This window comes from Corylus avellana, chromosome 5 (genome assembly GCF_965113065.1).
Source record: "Corylus avellana chromosome 5, dhCorAvel1.hap1.2, whole genome shotgun sequence".
Lineage (NCBI taxonomy): Eukaryota > Viridiplantae > Streptophyta > Magnoliopsida > Fagales > Betulaceae > Corylus > Corylus avellana.
Window position 1 is genome coordinate 5858345 of NC_142494.1, and position 22095 is coordinate 5880439.

Sequence of the window (22095 nt, forward strand, 5' to 3'; positions counted from 1 at the left end):
CCACTTTGGAAAATCATACAATTGATGACTATAAAAGGTTTCCAAGGGTGGGGCAGGATTGGAAAAACATGTTTCAAAAGTGAAACGAATCTGTGAGACTTTTCTTCTCACATAATCTCACCTTTTCAATCTGGTGGTTATTTGCTCAATTGAGGCACCTAAACCTAATAATGCATAGAATATTTGTAAACCCAAAAGCTTTCTAGATGGAAATAGCACTATCATTATCATAATATTGGTTTAGATGCTTGGCTTGAGGCCACTCCTTCATGTGCTTGTAACCAAGAGTTAAATGTTAGGTGAAAGCCAGAGGTTGGTTACGGAATTAGTCATCTCTATTTCAAGTAAATCGGAGAGCATCTATTTTACATAGTAATATTTAATTTGAAAATTTTAAATAACATGACAACATATTCACACTATATTAACTTATACACCATTGTATAGTCTTGTCATTGTGTATATATATATATCTTTTAAATAGTGAAATAATAATAATAATAATAAATTACAGATTTGGATTAGATTTATTATATGAATTGCTCTCTTTTAAAACCAATATTAGCACTTTTTTTGTAGATTATATTTTTCTAATAATCCAACCCATTAGATTACAAGATAAAATTGATAGTGACCCATGTCGATTTTATTTATTTATTTATTTGTAGAATGAATATACTTTTTTTTTTTTAATCGTAGAATGAATATACTTATGAGAGAGCCAGAGAGGAAAAAACATAAGAGATAAAAACCCTGTTGAGGGATTGTTGCTGATGAGGGTGTCAAAGAAGATGCCTGTTGGGCCTTACCCTCAAACCTCAACATAATTGGGTTTTCCTTCCATGATGTTGGCCATCTACCCAAATATAGGCCGATGTGCCCGTCTGTTGTAGATGAATGTCCATCAAATTGTTCTTACTGACCAAATATATATAATAACAAAAAAGGAAAATATTGCTTAATTTTCTAATTGGGTCTTGTGGCTGCGTAAAAAACGGGGTAGTCATCGATAGACAAAGTTTTTTTTCGAACTGGGTGAAGATAATACACAATGGTATGAGAGATGAATGTAATGAAATTATTTTAGTTGTGATTAGCATCTGAAATCAAATCCCGCAATATAATTTGGGGTGACACAATTCTCAATTTTTAATTTGATGAGTAATTCTATTAATCACTTTGGTTATTTTTCTCCCATTTCTCTAAAGTTGATGTAATTGGATTTTGCATGCTTATCAAGTGCATGTGTAATTCCAAACCCCTACTCATTGAAGGGCCGGATGTGGATTTGGATTATGATGGGTTGATGATGCCCAATGATTTTACTTTCATTACGCCCAGAGGATTCAGCATACCATATGGGGAGTCATACCCATGATCGTTGATTGAGCATAACATATGGAGAGCAATATCCATGATCGTTGACTCATTGCTTGTTTGCTAAGAAAAGAAAAACAGATTGCTGCGCGTTGTCAAAGAGGAAGAAAGAAAGAAATTCACCGACCTGGTTTGTTCGGTTAAGCTTTGGTGCATCAATTTGTTCAAACTACCAACCAAATTTGACATTTTAAGACCAATGTTTGCTAATGATTTTCATAAATACTTTTTGTTTTTCAAACATAAAAAGACACTGTTCACTTATCAAAAAAAAAAAAAAAAAACACTTTTCAGAAAATAATTACCAATTATAACATTTTTTTTTTTCAAAAACTGCTTTTAAAAAAGGAGAGTGCTAGATTTACAAACAAATTTTACAAAAAAACTTTTACAAACTGATGTGGCACAACATGATTAGGTTTTTCAAAATTTGAACTTATCTTATATCCAATCATGTCGTAACACATCAATTTGTAAATTTTTTTTTGTAAAATTTGTTTGTAAGCTTAGCATTCCTCTTGACTTATTACTTTAAAAGAAAATAAAAAATAGAGGTGGCTACATGGCCACCCCAATAAAAAACGAGGGGTGGCCATGTGGTCATCCATCTTTAGGGGCGAAATTAAAATTTCTCATTTGAAGGGGCAATCCGATGTCAAGCCTAATTTTGATGGAAACAATCCTAATTTTTTTTTTAAAAAAAAAGCTCACATATTTAACTTAATAAAATGATGGTATTTGCCTACCAAATTATAGTGTTTTTTTTTTTTTTTTGACATGTCCACACAAAAGAGGGAGAGGGATTTGAACTAATAATCTCTGCTTCATGAAGTGTGGTTCCTAACCACCAAATTATAGTTGCTAACATTGGATTTCACTCAAATAACCAAAAGACGTATTTTGTGTAATTGAATAATGTCAATTATTTGCCTAGCAGGTATATATATCACTGTTATTCTGCCAATAATAATAATAAGGGTAATTATATAATAAGTTCCTGAGTCAACCCTTCCAAATTTAAAAATTCTTAAGTGTTTTGTATTTTTTCAAAAAATTTACTCCCCGGGTCAATCGAAATAACAGTAAAATTCCTATCGTCAAAATTTTTTAACAGCCGTTAGTTCTAATCAAAATGCACTATTTCACTTCATTAAAATATTAATTTTTTTTTATCAATTTAATTTTAAAATTTAAATCTAAAAATAAAAAATAATAAAAAAACTTTAAAAAAAAAAAAAAATTGAAGGGGTCTCTGCCATCCCCCACCCCCAGAGGGTTTGCGTGGCCGGCGAACCACCCCACCACTTTAATTTTTTTTTTAGATTTAAATTTTAAAATTAAATTAATAAAAAAATTAATATTTTAATGAAATGAAACAGTGCGTTTTGATTGGAACTAATGGCTGTTAAAAAATTTTGACGGTAGAAATTTTATTGTCATTTCGATTGATCTAGAGAGTAAATTTTCAAAAAAAAAAAAAAACTTAAGGATTTTTGAATTTTAATGATACTCAAGAACTTATTATATAATTATCCTAATAATAATAATAATAATAATAATAAACTATTTTTTAAGTAATGTTATTTAGTAAATTATCACATTACTTTCATCAAACTGATCATGTGACTGTTAAAAAAAAACACAATTGATAATTAATTTTTAATTTTACATCATCTTACGACAATTATACTTTTATTTATTTATTTATTTTATTTTATTTTTCCTTAAGTAAGCTTTTCCATGTTGAGTCTTTCTGTTTGCTTGCTCTGCCACTTCCCTATTAAAACACCACAAGGTCATAAGTGTGGGCCCACAAAACATTGCTTTCCGTGATAGAATTTTACAATCTACAAATGAAAATTGAAAGGGAAATACTAAAGCCCAACTTTTTGCTCAAAATAAGTTTAAATTTTACTCTTTCTTTTTTTTTTTTTTAAAAAAAATAATAAAATAAAAAATGAAAAAAATATCTGAAGCAATCCTATTCATTTTTTGTCCTTTTTTTATTTGGTATTTTTTTTTCATAATAATAACATTTTTTTTAATAAAAAATGACAATTTTTATGAAGAAATATATCATTTTTATTTTTTAAAAAATGCCAAATAAAAGAATGACAAAAAATGGATAGGGTTGTTTCAGACAATTTTTTTCATTTTTTTATTTTATTTTATTTTTTAAATAAAAAAGAAGGTAAAAATTAGACTTATATTGGACAAAAAAGTTAGGGTTGTATCATCCCTCTATGTATGGTTTTAGTATTGGGAAATGCCACCATGGTTTCATCCTCACCATATCGAGTTGATGTGGTAGTGCTTATATGCTCTTATTTATTTTTTATTTTTTTAAAGAATATTTACTCTAAGAGCAAATGGTCACTACCACATCACTGCCGTATGATGAAATTGTGACAATAGTATAACATGTAACATTACTCTTTAGTATCATATTTTTGCATTAATTATTTTTCTGAGCATTGCATTTTCCCATTGCTTGTGATAGTTTTTGTCTTTTGCAAACTATAATAGTGTAATTAATTTATACAAATTTTTAGTAATTTTGTTGTTTAAATTACTAACAATTCAGACAATAAATATAAAAAAACTCTTATAAACTCACTTATTCAAACAGATTTTTCAGCAACCCGTCCCCCTAATCGAACAAATAAATCTTATAAAAACTCTTATATATATATTTAGAGTCCGAATGAATAGTCATCTAAATAATAAATTACTGAAAATCCGAAGATATTCGGGTATTGGACTTGATAGGTGTGTGTCTTCTTATCATTGTCGTGGCACTATTGCTTTTGTCAATGTGTTTCTCTGTCTTTCTCAAAGTTGGCAATTAATGTGCATACAAATCAATGGTCATCATGGCAAAGTCAAGAGGTGCATGCATAATTTAATTAGGAAAAGATAAGGAGGGTGCATAATTGATACCTTTTTCCTCTGCCAAATAAAAGTTATTTTGACTTGCGGCGACGTGTGTATTTGTATTGTCAGAAATGGAGGAATGACGAGAAAAATAATGAACAAAAAAGCAACACTTCCAATTTTAAAACATATATAATAATTATAATTGTGTCATGCTTCGTTCAATCTTGTAAAAGGTCGTTTGAAACATGTGAAGAGAATTGATGATCATGAAAAGCTTCTTCCTTTGGGAGACTTTTAGATGTGTATATCTCTCATTTCCCTTGCCCCACTTCTGGTAGAATAAATGTTCCTTGTTTGAAGTCAACACAACAATGGTAATGATCACAGCTTTTGTAAGTGGAACAAGCGCTCCTCTCTATCTCTTATGACACTGCAGTAAAGAGAGAGAGAGAGAAAAAAAAAAAAAAAAACACAAATTTTATTTAGGTTTACGATTTTAAAAAATATGAGATTTGAAAACGTGATTTTTAAAAATATAGTTAGAGTGTGTTTGACATTGTAATTTTCTAAATAAAAAGTGTGATTTTAAACCAAATCCATGAAAATGAATCGTTTGGAATTGTGTTTTTAAAAAATTGGGAGAAGCGTTTTCAAATTGCAGGTAATGAGACGCTTTTTGAAAACGCACAATTTTAGAGGTTAAACTGCGATATTTTGCTAAACACTTAAGTGCGTTTTTAAAAATTACATTTTTAAATCGCAAAACTAAACGGACCCTTAGACTAGTGCATTTAACATTGCGATTTCGTAAATAAGAAGTGCGATTCTAAACCAAATCAATGAAAATCAATCATTTGGGATTGCGTTTTAGAACAACTGCGATTTAAAAATGTAAAAAATGTGCATTTTCCAATCACATGAGAATGCTTTTTTGAAAACGCACCATTTTAAAATGATAAATTGTAATTTTAAAGTCTAAACTGCATTTTTAAAAGTCGTTTTCAAATCGCGCATTTTAAAATCGCTATTTTAAAATCAAACTTTTTAAAATCGCAAGTCTAAACAGACTCTTAAACTATGATTACATCGCAATTTGACATTTAAAATTGTAGTTTAGTTTTAAAAAATAGTGCGTTTTTTAAAAGACGCACCCCTTACATGCAATTTGACAACACATATTTTCTAAGTTTTTAAGTAGTAATTTTTTTTTTTTTTTTTAAAAAATAAAAATAAAAACTCTCAAATAACACATTCTGATTTAGAATCGAACTTATAATATGAAAAATGAGAAATGGTATCACCAAACTCAATTTAATTTAGAACAGCCTCAAGGTAGTCTTAAAGTCAAAAAAAGACGTCTTTGCCTTTAAAACATGTAGAAATTAATAATACAATATTGCATGTAATTATAATTAAAGTACCATCACCATTCACACTTATACCGAAAGGTAGCAGCCGAGTCAATATTTTCCTTCTCGGCTTGAAAAAGCTGTTTGGTAGACAAGAAAGTTCCATGTAAAGACAAGAACACACTTTTTGGAGGAGAGCTGCTAGTTGTGGCTCATGAGCTGGCCTGCTTCGTGGTGTAGGTGGTTGAGACTGAAAAGGAAGCTAGCAGAGGGGAGAAGAAGAAGAAGAAGAAGTAGATGATGATGATGATGTATGATGACGTAAACCGCGTTGTACCAAAATGAAAAACCAAGGAAGGTTCGTCTAGTTCTAGAGTCATTTCTTTATACGCAAATGACAACATATCGAGGAAATTATAACAAGAATATACAATATAATATAAATTTACTATATATAGTTGAGCGATAATATGTTTTGCGTATCTATATATACAAGACCAATTTAATTAACTAAATGACCAACTTTGAAGAAAGGGGAAATAATTTGTTGAGCAAGCAGCCAACTATCTCACAAACATACTTTGGTTAATTTTGACTTAGATTTGATTCTAAACTTGCATATTGGATAAGGTTGCTTATGTCCACCAAAGAAAGATTAAAATTTTATAACAAAGTACATCATCATCAAGATTTTATATTGAAGACATATTTAAGGCAAGGCTTCCGATATATTTTCAAAAAATGTCATCCCTACAACTCTTTTAAAATTTGATGGCGCATGCGATTAAAAGGTGTCATTTTTTTTAGTAGTTTCGGTGTCTCTAATTATATGTTGATATGGAGTAGTTTTACAAGTCCTTCTTGTGTTAGTTTTCTTGTGTCTATTTACTAATGATGTGGCTCTTAAAATTACTATTTGATCAAAATCCAATAATGATCAATCATAAGCCCAATGGTAATTTTAAGAACCATATTATTTTTGGAGGGACACAAAAGAGACTTGTAGTATTACTCATTGATACGTGTTAGCAAGCTGTAAAGGAGTTGTCAAAGAGTGTAAGGTTAATATTAATGTTGGCACGAAGGCTTATTGGCCCCCGTTCTACTGAACATATATATAATATATGGGTCTGGCTTGAGCATGCCCTAACAAATTTAACGGAAATTAGGGTCATGAATAACATTTATAATTAAGATTAGTCATATATATATATATATATATATATATATGGCATTGGTTGATTCTTTTCGCATCTAATTAAAAAAAAAATTAATGGTACTTTTGAAGCAAATTGGACTGCTTTGCTAAAATCATAGTCTTGAAAAATTGTTGCTCAAAATAGCTTTATCATAATTATGCATGCTACAGGTAATATTTGCCCTTTTCACTCTATATCGGCCAATATTTTAATTTCATTTGTAGAGGTAAAGGTACATGTATATGCTCGAAGTCCCATTTAAATTCTCCTGGCCTTCTTCATGTACAACTTCTTGTTTGTTCTCATAATGCAATAAACATGATGATAGTAAGAATAAATTTTGTTCTTTTCAATTTTTGGGTTGGGAATTATACTATTTTTTAGGCAGAGACAGGAATAGGTGAGCAAAAAACAATGAATTTCATTATCAACATCCACTACATATAAAATCAAACATAAAATACATCACTCATATTTTTATAATATGTCTAGCTATATCTATTGATTACATGAATTCATCGAGGTCCAAACTCTCTGGAATTTCAAACTTTAACAAGTCGCTGCAATAGCTCTCCCTTTCATCTTCAGTGCTGCTGTTGATGAATGTGGATGAAGAATTCAAGGGAGTAGAGGACATTGGCGTTGACACAACAGATTGATCAAAGCTGAAGTTCTGATTGCTGTTGTAGAACGACTGGAAATTTGAATTTTCCGGCAGATCATGAGGAACCGTAGCATTCGAGCTGCAATACATGTTGTTTGGCTGCTGGGAAACAAATCCGTCATTTAGGCTTGACGGTGTTGAATTTTCTTGGGAATTATTACCTAAATTTTCCATATTGGCTTGCATGAGTAGTTGGTTTGTGATCATCTCTGACGAAAATCCTTGTTGATATTGATTGAGTTGTTGTAATGGTTGGAGTTGGTCTTGCAATAAGGAATTGCAAAGTTGGTCCTGCAGATCTTTTGAAAAGGGCATTTGGTTTTGTTGTTTCAGTGATAAGATAGCGGTGGCTAGCTTTAAAAGCTCTGGATTCATGAGGGCTTGAGTAGTGCCTAAAAAGTTTGACATGTTGAGAAGAGAAGGATTATTGCATAAAGATGAGGTTATGATGGATGATATGTCAAGAAGATCAAGGCGAGGAGCATGAGTCACAGGATCAATTCCTGTTCTTAGCAGCCTTTTTCTGATGTGGGTGTTCCAGTAATTCTTTATTTCATTGTCTGTTCTTCCAGGCAAGCGAGCTGCTATGGCTGACCATCTATTGTATAAGAAGAAGATTAATTAGCCAATTATCTTTTTTTAAAAAATCAAATAAAATTCAGAGGCTAGGAGAATAATTGTTGTCATATATCTTACTTGTTTCCTAAGATGCTGTGCAATTGGATTATTGTCTCTTCTTCTTCAAATGAGAATCTTCCTCTCTTGATATCAGGCCTCAGATAGTTTGTCCATCGAAGACGGCAACTCTTTCCACATCTTTGCAACCCTTTACATTTAAAAGAGCAATAAATAAATAAATAAAGTTCTACTTGACCCGTGTGAAAAGAAAACTATGCACAGTATTTCAGGAATCTAGCCGAGACGAAGCCTGAAAAAACACACACAAACACAAACAGAAAGAAGTAGGGCAAGAAGGATGATTATACCTGCATTCTTTGGAAGGGTTCTCCAATTGCCTGGTCCATGGAGCTGAATGAAGTTGGTGAGCTTGAGATCTTCCTCTGGAGTCCATGGACCTTTCTTGAGACCATTCTTGTCACAACAAGGAGCTCTTCCCATTGGTAGAATATGGATGTAAAGGAGCTTCGAATGTACGGAGAGCGAGGGAAAAGTGTACTTTTTGATGATCCAAATGGGTGTGGACGACCTTCATATATATAGAGTGTAGGATATGCATTGAAGTCAAAAGGATTTGGCACCGGCCTCATGCCATGTGTTTCTCTATTTTGGTATGTAGTATGATGAGGATGGAATACATACATAGATATGTCATGCATAGGACAGTGTGTACATACAATGAACAATAATGCACATGTGAATATTTTATACGTTATTCATGCATCATGCATGCATAAGGTTGACACGTGCCCTGGAAATTAATGGGTGGTGTCATTTGGTAATTTTGTTTGAATGGGATCATGAAAACTATGTTTTGGGGTGGTTTGACAATTTTCCTTCAACCTCAAATGGAGACTGATTGGGTTATAAGGTATAGTTAGGTCTCCTGTCAGGGTGGTGGAGAAATTGTTTCCCTGTTTCATTCGTTCATTCTTTGTCATTCTTTCTTTTTTTCTTCTGTCCGCCACTATCATTTTTTTTTTCTTCCTCTTCATATTTTTATTTTATTTTATTTAACTTCACTAAAAACCCATGAACTTTCACTCGATTTGACAAACTTTCTCTAAACTTCAAAATCTCTCAATTTAATCCTATGAACTTTCAATTGCTCTCAATTTGAGCCATTCCAATCCGTCAAATTTAGCCGTTAAAAATACCAAAAAGACTAAAATATCACTGATTTTTGTTTTTTTTTTTGTTTTTTTTTTTTAATAAAAAAAGGCATTGGAATTAAAGGTAAAGTTGAAATTTTATAAAAAAATTAGGGGAATAAACGTCATTTAACATTTAAAATCTGACGGATGGGTCCAAATTGATTGCAATTGAAAGTTCAGAAGACTAAATTGAGAGATTTTAAAATTTAAGAAGGGTTTGTCAATTCGAGTTAAAGTTTAAGTGAAGTTACCCCTTTTTTCTTAATTTAATTTTCTTTGATATAGGTTAGGAAAAAATTTAGGATCCAAAAAAGAAAAAACTCACAATTTAAAGCTTCAATACACTCAAAACCTCACACTCATACAAAAGAAAGAACATCAAAATCTCTCTTTAATTCTTTTATGGGACGGCTTAAGAAAAAAGAGAAATTTGTCTTTAGAACATATGCATGCATTTTTAATAGGATTAATAGAAAAATGTTGTATGTATTTTTTTAAAAAAGCATGTGAAAATTAAGTACTTTTAAAAAAATATTAATTTAATAAACTCTTTTTATTTTTATTTTTTATTTTAAAAAAAGTTGGTATTCACTTTTATATCCACAAAAGGCCATCTGCGCCGCTGTTTGTCATATATGTCATCATGATCACGTACTGTTTCTATTTCACTTTTCCCTTTGGATAATTAGGAATCTAGTTAGTTCAAACCTTCTGATTTGAAAATAATGTTACTTGACCATTTCAAACGAAATGTGTTTACATGACGACCATTCCTTTTTCTTTTGGGTATCAAATAATTACGTGCCCGATCATTGACGAGTCACAAATTAAGAGCGTTTTAGAATTTAACCTTTTCATGTCCAATCATATATTAACAAGTGTTGGTTCTTCATTAAAATTGATAATCCGTTTACCCAATATTCTAGTAATTAATAGATTGAAGCATATGTGATCCAAATTTGTCTTCATTAATTTGGAAAGAGGATTTAAGTGGAGAAGGCTGGGCTTCCATTTTATATTTCATAACCCCCATATATAAATGCCAAATAAAATAATAATTTTCTAAGCTCCACAAATTAATTTGAATAATTAATCTCCTACCCTGCTTAGAGCAACAATATGTTGCGGGAAAAATGTTTGGAGTACGATAATGTTTACTATAAGTTCTTTATAAATTACTATAATAATTTATATTTTATGAAAATGGGTATTATGTGAATTATTTTATGGGACTATATTATAAAGAACTTGTAATATATATGGAACCATAATCTTTTATTTTGAGAGACAAAAACATGAATGTGAATGTGATATCCCATCAATTAGCCTAATGTTTAAGCTGAAATATATATATATATATATATATATATATATAAAAGAAATTTTTTCACTACACTTTCTTCCCTCTTCTAAGGATAATCTTTTGAGTAAGCAAAGAAGATGAAGTGTCACTCTTTTAACAGATGATGAAATGTTTATACCTACAACCCGCCAACTATCCACGCTGGAACCTTTTCAAAATCCTGCCTGTAGAATCCAGCCACGTTTGTAGCAGTGACAGGTGTCCTCTCTACCTCCAATAACAAAAGTCAACCATCCCCCGACTCTCTCAACTAAAGCCATCTCTCTTTGACATTTGTCCCTTCTTGCAGACGAAGCATGTTGCTTCATCTGCGGTAGCATCTAAGCCTTACACTCCATCTGGAAAACCAAATTCAAAGCCATTGACAATCTGGTGCTGCATCTCATCCACTTCTATCTAACAAACACAGAAATTGGTCAAATATTATTACATTCTTACTCTATCAAGAGAGATTTGCCCTACGGTCAAAATGCTATTATTTACTTGCTTCTTAACCTTTCTTTCTTTGCTTCAAGAAACACTCTAGAAGATTCAAAAACATTTGTTTTTGATCTACATCGATCTATTTCATTCATCAATGCAATTGATTGATAGAGTTTAAAAGGTATAATCCAGTTGATCTGATTACTACAAAAACCTTGTTTCAGAAACCGGGGGCGACTAAGACGGATTCGCTAGACTAGCTAGCAGCCAGACGAAGTTTATAAAATTATCACGCGTCATTTAATATGTGAAAATCACTTTTTTTTAATATAATTAAAAAGATTATATTAAAATAGTACGTGTTTGTTACATGCTCAAAGGACATATGATAATTTTATAAACTAAATTAATTGGAAGAACTTTTTTTAATCAATTTAAAAGAATACTCTATCCAAAATTTTATACATGTGGTTTCACATACATACACAAACAACTACGTACGTAATACACACCAATAAACATATATACAAAAATATATATCAAGTAGGAAGCAAATCTCAATCTTTATCATATCTCACTGTCTGGTGTCTAGAAGACATCTCTTCTTTCAAACATCACCCACAAGGTCTCAAAACTGTTATGGCTAAGATGACACATGGCTGCATTAATTCTTGTAAATAAATAAATAAATTAAAAAAATGATTCTCCTTTTCCCTTTTCGTGGCTAGCTACCATATCTCCAGTAGACCTTCGTGTGGAAAGTTCATGCAATGTTTCGTCACCATAATTTCTATTTAAAGGATTTGTTCATGTATTTAATAGATATGCTTACATAGCATGCAGCTTTAGGTAATTACTTGTCGCAAATCTAGGGTTTGATTCTGCATGGCTCACCCTACATAGTCATCATCTATGTGTATGAAATTAATTTAATATTAATTAGTTTTATGTAAACTTTGTAGTTATTATTTGTTAATTAATTATTATTTGCTGTGAGGTGTCCAACACTCGAACAAACTTTGAGCAATATTTGGATTTGTTTAATTCAAATATGGGGTACGTATGTGTGGTTTGATTTAATTTAATTACCCTTATTATTATATGTTCTTCATGCACATTTTTTATACTATGAAATTATAAGGTGGTATATATACGAAGCATAGAAGTTGTACTACAAAATCTCACTTACGTAAAAATTATATTATGTTGTCGGATAATCATAAACACAGACGACACGTAGTGTAATCTTGTGGTGCTGGTTTATCCTCCACATGACAAAATTACTCGTAGATCAGTTTATTGTTAGTTGTGTTGGTGTCAATCAACCTGTTTCCTTGGCCACCGTGCTGCACATTCGTATAGGGTTTGGGTTAGTAACTCTAGGATTGATGATTTATTCACACGAGTCAAGCAAGGTTATAATTAAATAAAAATAAAAAAATAAAAAAAGTAGAGAAGGAAACTTGGGTGATGGGTTTTCATTTTCAGCTGGGGTATTGGAATTGGAATTTATCTTGGTTAGTATAATGAAATAAAACTTTAGAATAGTTGTAATCGGCCCATGAATACAGTGAGTGTTGGCCCATGAATACATTGAGTGTTGGCTTTTTATTTATATAATTTTGTACAGAGAATAACTTGGAAAGGAAACAAATCACTGAAGGCAAGGAGTCGTTGCTGTCAACTTGACTCTCACCTATTATTGTCAACTTTTCTTTACTTTTTATTTTTTATTTTATTTTAACAAACGAGTTATTTCATTGAAATAAAATCAATATGGAGTAAAATGCTCAATCATACAATGTCAAAGATATAAGTTGAAAACTCTATGGCCCCAACACTATATGTCTATGACACAGATATACAAAATAGCCTCTAGAGCTATTATAAAACAATACCTTAGAAATGTATTTGGTACGTGATGCAGCGTGACTTAGTGGGTTGCAACGAAGAATAATAATAAAGCAGCGGATATGTAATTCTAGATTTTGAGTCTATCAATGACTTAGGAATTCTTCTCAAAATATAAATGCAGAAAATTAGCATAATGCCCCGCGTGCGCTCTATCACAGCACGCGGGCACTCGATCGCAATTTCAGAGAGCAGGTGCGCTCGATGTTGTGATCGATTGCAGTCATAGGGCATAATGAGCGCTGGTGCGCTTGATCGCGATTCAGTGCAATCAAGCGCATTACCAGAAGCCATTATCCACGCTACATCATTCTGCCCTGGTTGGAGAGAATTCATCCTCGAATTCGGTCGATTCTTTTCACGGTCTTTCGGATGTCCAGTCAACTCATTCTACTCGCTCTTCCTCGAGATCAAAACAAGACAACACCCCACAATAAGCGTGACGCTTCTCATCATCGAAGTACCTCAATGTTTGTCGTGAAATCCCCGCACACCACTTGGCAATACTTCAGATTTGCCGTTCTTCTCTCGTTCCTTCTCCCGTTCATGTGCCATGAAGATACTCAAGGACAAGTCAACCGCTGTTTCTCTTGTGAGCATATAATTTTCCTCATCCGCATTGAACTCACCACAATTGTTGTTAGGAGAATTTAAAATACTTTCAACACCAAGGAAATCAATATAATCAACCCCTTCATCATTATAATTAGGCACTTCACCTGAAAAGTCTTTATCAACCTCTTCATAGTTGGCGATGTCACCCGTGGGCTCTTCATCTTCCAATTGATCATCTTCGGGGTAGAGGCCACCAAACATGGGAGAAAAACCATCTTTTTCGTACTCTTCCTCTTGGTCATCTTCTTCAGGGTAGAGGCTGCCAAACATGGGAGAAAACCCATACTCTTCGTACTTGTCTTCTAGGTCAGATGCCAAAGGTCCTTCAATTGGCTCTTCCACACTGACATTGTCATCATAGGTTGGTGGGGAATCGTAATCCATTAATCCTTGCGAAGGAACTGCAATAGCTTCATGTTTGAACTATTCATCAATGAATTCGGATTCCTGAAACTCTTCATCCACAGATTCTTTTTTCTCCTCCACAGAATATAGATTCAGGTTATGGATTTGTGGTTGGCAAGTAGGGGTCAAATTAGCCTGTCGTGGACTTTTCGCCTCACTCCATGTTTCCCTAAATACCTATTTTTTGTAGGAATTTTCTATTTTCTTTGTCACAGTCATAGATCATTGTCTCCAATTTTGCGACTTCTGGCTCATAGTATAACTATGGGGCAAGAAAGCGACCCGCATATATTTTAATAGTTTCTCCCAACTATTGATCTTCAATTTGCCTTCCCGCTTCCTACTTTTCTTCAATTGTTGCCACCACGCACCAACTCTTCCCTAGAATGTGTGTACCACCAAAGAGACTCATTGTTCATCGGGGCACCCCGTTGAATTCAAAAACTTCTTCAACAGCCAACACCCAATCCAGAAATTTGTTGGGTTCTAGATCCCTATCGAATTTCGGAATTTTGAGTTCGAATATACTCACCCACCGAGTGGCATGAGCTTGCGCAAGGTGCTGACGTCCGTGCGTTCGACGCTCCGCAAACAGGTTTCTAGATCTGTTCCCATGTTGACCACTCAAGTTGGATAATTGGGTAGTGAGGTCTTCAATTTAATCCATCATAGCCTTGAATCGATCCTCCGTGTTGCCAATGTTCAGCGATAGATTTGCCTTCCGCCTTCGTGCATCGCGGTCTTGGTTGGCTACAACAACCGTTCGGCCCACCACTTATGTGCCGCAAGCGAATTTTCGGTTGCTCCTTACATGCTATCTTCGTGTGCACGTGCACCTCATTTATGTTTGCAAAACGGTTGCTCCTCCCCATTCATGAAAAGTAATTGAGCTTTGATATCAATTGATGCAGCATGACTTAGTGGGCTGCAATGAAGAACAACAATAAAACAGCAGATATGTAAATCTAGATCTTGAGTCTATCAATGACCTAAGAATTCTTCTCAAAATATAGAGTCTATCTATGATTTCAAGGAAAAATATGAAGGAAACTCACCTACGAGTAATTCTCATTCAACAGAATCAATAATAAATAACAACTCCTTTTCTATGGAGGCCATAAGTATATATTTATACCCTAAAACCCAAAACCTAATAAAATATGACATAAATACCCCTAAAACTCTAAACATAATAAAATAACGAAATAAAGACTCTCAAACCCTAACCCTAATAAAGTAATAACATAAAGTCGGTTTAAGAAAATAAAAAATGCAGAAAATTAACATAATGCCCAGCATGCGCTCGATTGCAGCACGCGGGCGCTCAATCACAGGTTTAGAGAGCAGGTGCGCTCAATATTGTGATCGATCGCAGTCACAGGGCGTAACAAGCACAGGTGCGCTCGATCGCGCTTTAGTGCACTCGAGTGCACTACCAAAAACCATAGGGGTGTCAACTCGGTCTGGTTTCCCGATTTTTGGCCAAAATCGGAATTGGAATAGGGGTACCCCGGTTCTCAATTTTGAGAAACCGGGACCCCGGTTACCGGCCGGTTTCGGTTTTACCCGGTCCGGTAACCGGTTTTTCAAAAAAATTGGTTTTTGGGCTTATTTTAAGTATTGGGCCTAAAATAAGCCAATTTTTTTTTTTTCATAAGTTGGCCCAATTTTTAAAGAACCTATTAGTTTCTTTGTCTAAATTAAAGTAGCTTTGTTGTGATTGTTCCAAATAATTAAAAAATAAACCTAAAAAAGTCCAAAAATCCTAAAAAATCAATGTTTTTGCCTATTTGGGCCTTAAAAATAAAAATTTAATTTTTGAAAATACCCTAAACCTAAACCTAAGTGTAAAAAATATTAATATATATAATATATATATTAATATATAAATATTATTAAATAAAATGGAAACCCGGTTCCGGTATTCCCGGTAAAAACCGGGTACCAAAAACCGGGGTACCCGGTTTTTGGATTTTTCAAACCGGAACTGGAACCAGGACCCCGGTTTCCCGGTTTTCCGGTTCCGGTTCCGGTTTCCCGGTAATTTTTGACACCCCTAAAAAACCATTATCTGAGCTGCATCAGTACATGCATAAAACAATGAGTTTAAGGTTAAATATGCGGCCTCAATATATCACAAAATAACAATAGAGCTTAGTTTAAGTAAACCCCAAGCTTATAGAGTAAAGATTGACGCCAAGTGATCAGTTCTGCAGCAACATTGGCAATTGCCTTATATTCAGAATCAATACTTGAGTGAGAGGTCATAGGTTGTTTCTTAGATTACCAGGAAATAAGATAACTTCCATGAAAAACACAGAAATTTGAAGTAAACTTACAGTCATCCAAGCAATTAGCCCAGTCACCATCTATATAGGCCATGAGTTGAGAACACAAGAACTTCTTTTAATCACCAGCCCATTCGTAATTGTAACTCCCCAAGAAATAAGTAACATGTAACTATCTCTTGGTATGCCTCTCCGTCAAATTCTTCCAAGGAATAAGACTTCGGAGATTTTAAGCCATCATCAGAGAGCCTACAACAGAAGAATTTTCTAATATCATAATAAGAATATAATATCGATAATAATAACTGTACTAGTGCAACTACAAAATAATAAAACATAAAGATAAGCATTAAAGTATTGGTCTTCGACCCATCAACAAGTTGTAATCAATTATTACAGATCATATCTTAGTAGACAGTCATAATCTAAGATAAGCAAATCTACCGATTCATCAAAGGGTTACCATAAAACTGATAGTTCACTCAAAGAAAACCCAAAATGGTATCATGAAGAAGGTCATCAAAATTTCGCCACAACTTTCCACTAAAAAATTGGTTTAACTCCTCAAAGATCAACTTAGTTAGGCAGTCCAAAGCTAGCCTCCTGGTTGGGTCCCCGGCCAATATCCATTTTCAAAAGGCTTAATGACTATAAAACACGAATCTTTTACAAGTGGAAAAGATAAAGTGTAAGTCTATGACTCGGTGAGTAAAAATAAACAAAATTAAAAGTTATCATATTTGTGAACTTAGTTTGAATAAAATGGTCATTTAACTTCTTAAACATTAATATGTGACATCGTTCATCAGTCATAAAACATGTGTATGCAATATAAATATAAGATATATGATAATCAAGTGAACAAATCATAGTGTATTCAATATGGTCTATCCAAGCCTTTGACTCCTTATATGGTAGAAGGGTTGTCACTATCCTAAAGAACTTATAGTACAATACCATGTTGCTACACATTGTCATTGTTTGTGGCTCGACCGAATTTAAACTTGGGTAATCCATACTACTAAGGACATTGTCATTGTAACCACCAATCAAACATAGTTGCGTTGGTCACCTATAAATCATTGGTACCAAGGCCGAACAATAAATATAAATGTCTTAACCAAAAGGATTAACCCATATAATAGTAGCCCATAGCCTTTATTTGTGCATGAAGCACCATGTCATACGATACAATTAATATTGTTGTTTACATGCATGCATTTACAAACTCCAATTTTACATCATTTGTTTTCTATCTCATGTTTTCATATAAATAAAGTTTGCATTGCTCTTAAACATATTTTATGTGAGTTATGAATATCTATGTTTATCATATAAAGTAGTTATGTTAATGAAGTAATATGAAGTAACAAGTGTTTGTATTAGTTTACTCATCCGAGTCACAAGGCTCCTCCAAATAATCTTCAGAGACTCACCATCCTCGAAATCTGTGAAAGAATCACTAATTAGAATTTAAGCTAGGCTAAAACGTCTTGCACAAGCATCGAGCTCGGGCATTTCTTTTTTAATCCTTAATCAATGTAATCAAAATTTTTTAAGCACAAGAATTTAGTCATGTTAGAATATATGAAAAATAAATAATATTTTCCGTATATTCCATAATAATGCTGATATCAAATATTCTCTATTTATAGGTTGATTGTAATCAAATATTGGGATTGTAATCAAATTAAGGGGATTTGATTACTATACTTGTATTCAGACATTGCCTTGTAAATGTGGACCTTTCTATTGTAGACAAAAAAAGTTAATGAGCACAATGTAACTCTTATGGGTATTCTGAGTGGTGGATGTAGATGTCTAACACCGAACCACTCATAAATCCTTGTGTCATTTTCTCTATATTGCTTCTGCTATTATTTTCGCATCATCATTATTTCAACATGGTATTAAAGCCACTTTCTTGTGGCCTTCAACGTCATTGATGCGCAAGAGTGACCACATCACGCACACCACGAGCCGGTCAGGTTCGGTGTGCCGATCTGATAACTGCCCAAGTAAGCTCATTTTCTTTTTATTTTTTTGGTCCAAGTCGGCCCTTTTTATGTTGTGGCCCTAGTCAACCCTAGCCCATTGTTGGCCCCTTTTGGAGTTTTGACTTGTTATTGGCCCTTTTGAATCTGCATTCACCAACTGCCACCTATCGTCGTCGCTGGCCGCCCGCCAACATCTATCTCATCCGGCAATCGTCACCATCTACGGCCCATTCCCCACCTCCACCACCGCCGTCATCATTATTCTTGATTTCAAACTCAAGGTTTCAGAATATTTCACCTTGAGTTTGAGGGGGATGTTAGAATATATGAAAAATATATAATATTTTTCGTATATTCCATAATTATACTGATATCAAATATTTTCTATTTATGGGTTTATTGTAATCAAATATTGAGATTGTTATCAAATCGAGGGGATTTGATTACTATGCTTGTATTTAGACATTGCTCTGTAAATAGAGACCTTTTTATTGTATACAAAAAAAGTTAATGAGCATAATGTAACCCTTAGGGGTATTCCGAGTGGTGGATGTAAGAGTCTAACACCAAACCACCCGTGAATCCTTGTGTCATTTTCTTTATGTTGCTTCCGCTATTATTTCTGCATCATCATTATTTCAACATGGTATCAAAACCACTTTCTTGTGGCCTTCAACATCATTGACGTGCAAGAATGACCACATCACGCGCACCACGCGCCGGTCAGGTTCAGTGCGCCAATCTGATGACCACCCAAGTGAGCTCAATTTCTTTTTTTTTTTTTTGGCCCAAGTCGGCCCTTTTTATGTTTTGTCCCTAGTTAGCCCTGGCCCATTGTCGGCCCATTTTTGAGTTTTGGCTCATTGTTGGCCCTTTTGAATCTGCATTCACCAACCGCCACCTGTCGTCGTTGCTGGCCGCCCGTCAACCGCTATCTCATCCGGCAGTTGTTACCATCTACGGCCCGTTTCCCACCTCCTCCACCGCCGTCATCATTATTTCTAATTTCAAACTCAAGGTTTCAGAATATTCCACATTGAATTTGAGAGGAGATGTTAGAATATATAGAAAATATATAATATTTTCCGTATATTCTATAATTATGCTGATATCAAATATTCTCTATTTATGGGTTGATTATAATTAAATATTGGGATTGTAATCAAATTAAGGGGATTTGATTACTATACTTGTATTTAGACATTGCCCTATAAATAGGGACCTTTTTTACTGTAGACAAAAAAAAGTTAATGAGCACAATGTAACCCTTAGGGGTATTCCGAGTGGTGGATGTAGGTGTCCAACACTGAACCACCTGTAAATTCTTGTGTCATTTTCTCTATATTGCTTCCGCTATTATTTCTGCATCAGCTTTATTTCAACAAGTCAAAATTATTTTTATTTATTTATTTATTTTTGGAGAAATTATCCTTAGTAATTTTTGCTTTTTTAATTTTTATACTTGAATAGAAAATGTAAATAATCCTACTAGAGCTCAGGTTCTACAAAACTAATGGAGCTTGAGCTTGAACAAAGACCACCTTGGCGAGCTGAACACAAAATCAAGATTCGCCACAAGCTCGAAAAAAATTCAAACGAGTCAAACTCGAGAAAGTATACTTTCAAAAAAATTAGCATTTTCTGACAATACACGTTTTGTTGCCACGTCACTAGCATTTTCCGATATGACTCGAGTTAAGGATGTGCTAGACAAAGAGTCCCCAGCCTGTTTGGGGTGAAATCGTCGATGGGGAGTGGATCAGGTAATGCAATTTTTTTTATTTATTTATTTTTTGGTTTTCTTGAATATATATCATATACATACGAATTGGTATATATATATATATATAAATTGACACTCTTGTTGCAATTTTTTTTTTTCTTCATTGGTTTGGTGATACATTTAATTGCTTTTAGTATTGTTTTTGATGTTCTTATTGTTGATAATGACCTCGATGATGTTTGTTTTTATTTCTACTAGTAAACTTTAGTATTGTTTTTGCGGCTAATTTTAGAAGGATATTATTTTTCAGTCGAAATATATATATATATATATTGCATTGATGATGCTTATTATTTGTAGTTAGTGCATTTTTGGTTCTATTATAGTAATGTCATTTTGGTTAGTATATATGTTAAAGTTATTATGGTGTCATTTTTTGTGTTTGGCTTAGGATCCTGATAAGAAATGTACCTATTGCTTCCTAATTGATTGTTTTATCATCACCAGGTAATGCAGATAGGTTGGAGAATGAGGAAGCTATTGACCTGGATTAAGCATTGTCCGTGAGTTTGTAGTTGATAAACCTATTATATATTTTGTTCTTGTTTTGTTGATGTTTAACGTTACATGTAATTTTGTCTCTATTCGTGGTAACATATATAGTTTGATTGTATATGATTGACATAAAAATTACATGTTTGTGATACATGTAATTATGTCGATATGATAAATAGTAAGTATTTTTTTATGGATGTTTAATCAATACTTCGTTTAGGGTTTAATAGATTGGGCTTCTTGTAGGAAAGATAATGAGGTCAAAAGTATAATTGAGTGCTTATTTCCATTAAAAAAAAGAAAAAAGAAAAGGAAAGAAAGGAGATAGAGAGAGAAGAGGAAGAAAAGAAGAAATGATAAAAAGAGTTGTTTGTGGAAATAATGCCTCATCACAAACTTATCCATGATTTCTTGTTTTTGTTGCCTATGCTTTCTTTTATTTTAGGAATATTTTTTCTTGTTCTTTTTACTATGTTCTAATAATTTTTGTTTCCCACGAAAAATTAGTTATATAGGTTGCTTATTCTTGATTTGCGTTTCCAGGCTACAGAAAGCCCTAGGGAGAGTGCTTGTCTGGAGGTGCCTAAGGTGACTATTATTCTCCTTTTAATTCTTTTATCTTCTATACAGTCGGACATTCACACCCATATACATTAATTTTAGTGCTCTGTGTAAGGCTTTACCATCATTTATAAACAGGGAAAGGAGTCTCATTTGGAATCAAACATAGGCTTTGAGGATGACAATGGAGATGTGACTACACTTACTTTGATATCCAGTTTTAGAAAAATTTCCTGGCTGTGGAATGTTATGTTCTATTAAAGTGTGATATATTACATCTGGTTGAGAAGAGAATTGGATAGGAATTGCACAATGTATTGAATAGGAATTGCACAATGTCTTCCTCCCTTTCTGTATTGGATAGCAATTGCACAATGTCTTCCTCCCTTTCTCTTTGCTTCCCCCCACCCCCCCAACAACTCCCAACACACACAGACGCTGCACTCATACACATGCATACACATGTACACACTTTAAGTTCAACTTGATGTTTGTTTACTTGTTTAGTTCAAACTTATTTTGTGCAATTTTAAATATGCTTCTATTTCGTGTTGGTATACATCGTTGGATCTTGTGAAATTTGACTTTCACTCTTTTCTTGGACTTCATTGCTTAAAAAAGATCATTTTTTAGGTATTTAAGTAAAAATGCAACAAGAGTATACTTATATTAAGAAAAAAGAATAAGAGAGAGTAAAAGATTTACTTACATGGTAAGGGGTGGGGGTGGGGATAGTCTTAGGTTCATCAGCAACTTGATTAAACGGTCTCATATTTTATTAAGTTTTTGTGCCTATTTTTGCAGGTGGATAATGTTTGGCAGTCCTTTCTAGAAAATGATAGCTTGGAGTTTGAGGAGATGGTAAATAAATATTCTGATGAACTATCTGAAACAGTATTTTTCTGAAATCCTTCTCTAGAGTAGTACACAATGAGGAACCTATTGCCATGTAATCA

At 33.3% G+C, this 22095-nt stretch overlaps 1 protein-coding gene and 1 long non-coding RNA gene across 2 annotated transcripts; one reads left to right on the forward strand and one right to left on the reverse strand.

Moving 5' to 3' along the window:
- Positions 1–7259: 7259 nt before the first annotated feature.
- On the reverse strand, positions 7260–8610 carry LOC132181249 (transcription factor MYB102-like). The gene is made up of 3 exons (XM_059594380.2): positions 8453–8610; positions 8163–8292; positions 7260–8064 (listed from the first exon to the last, which is right to left on the reverse strand). The coding sequence occupies exons 1-3, from the start codon at positions 8583–8585 to the stop codon at positions 7308–7310; spliced, it is 1020 nt and encodes a 339-aa protein (XP_059450363.2). The 5' UTR covers positions 8586–8610; the 3' UTR covers positions 7260–7307.
- A 12517-nt stretch (positions 8611–21127) lies between these two features.
- Positions 21128–21995, forward strand: LOC148585280 (uncharacterized). The gene is made up of 3 exons (XR_015912071.1): positions 21128–21166; positions 21278–21331; positions 21944–21995. It is a non-coding gene; the product is annotated as an uncharacterized LOC148585280 (long non-coding RNA).
- The last annotated feature ends 100 nt before the right edge of the window (positions 21996–22095 follow it).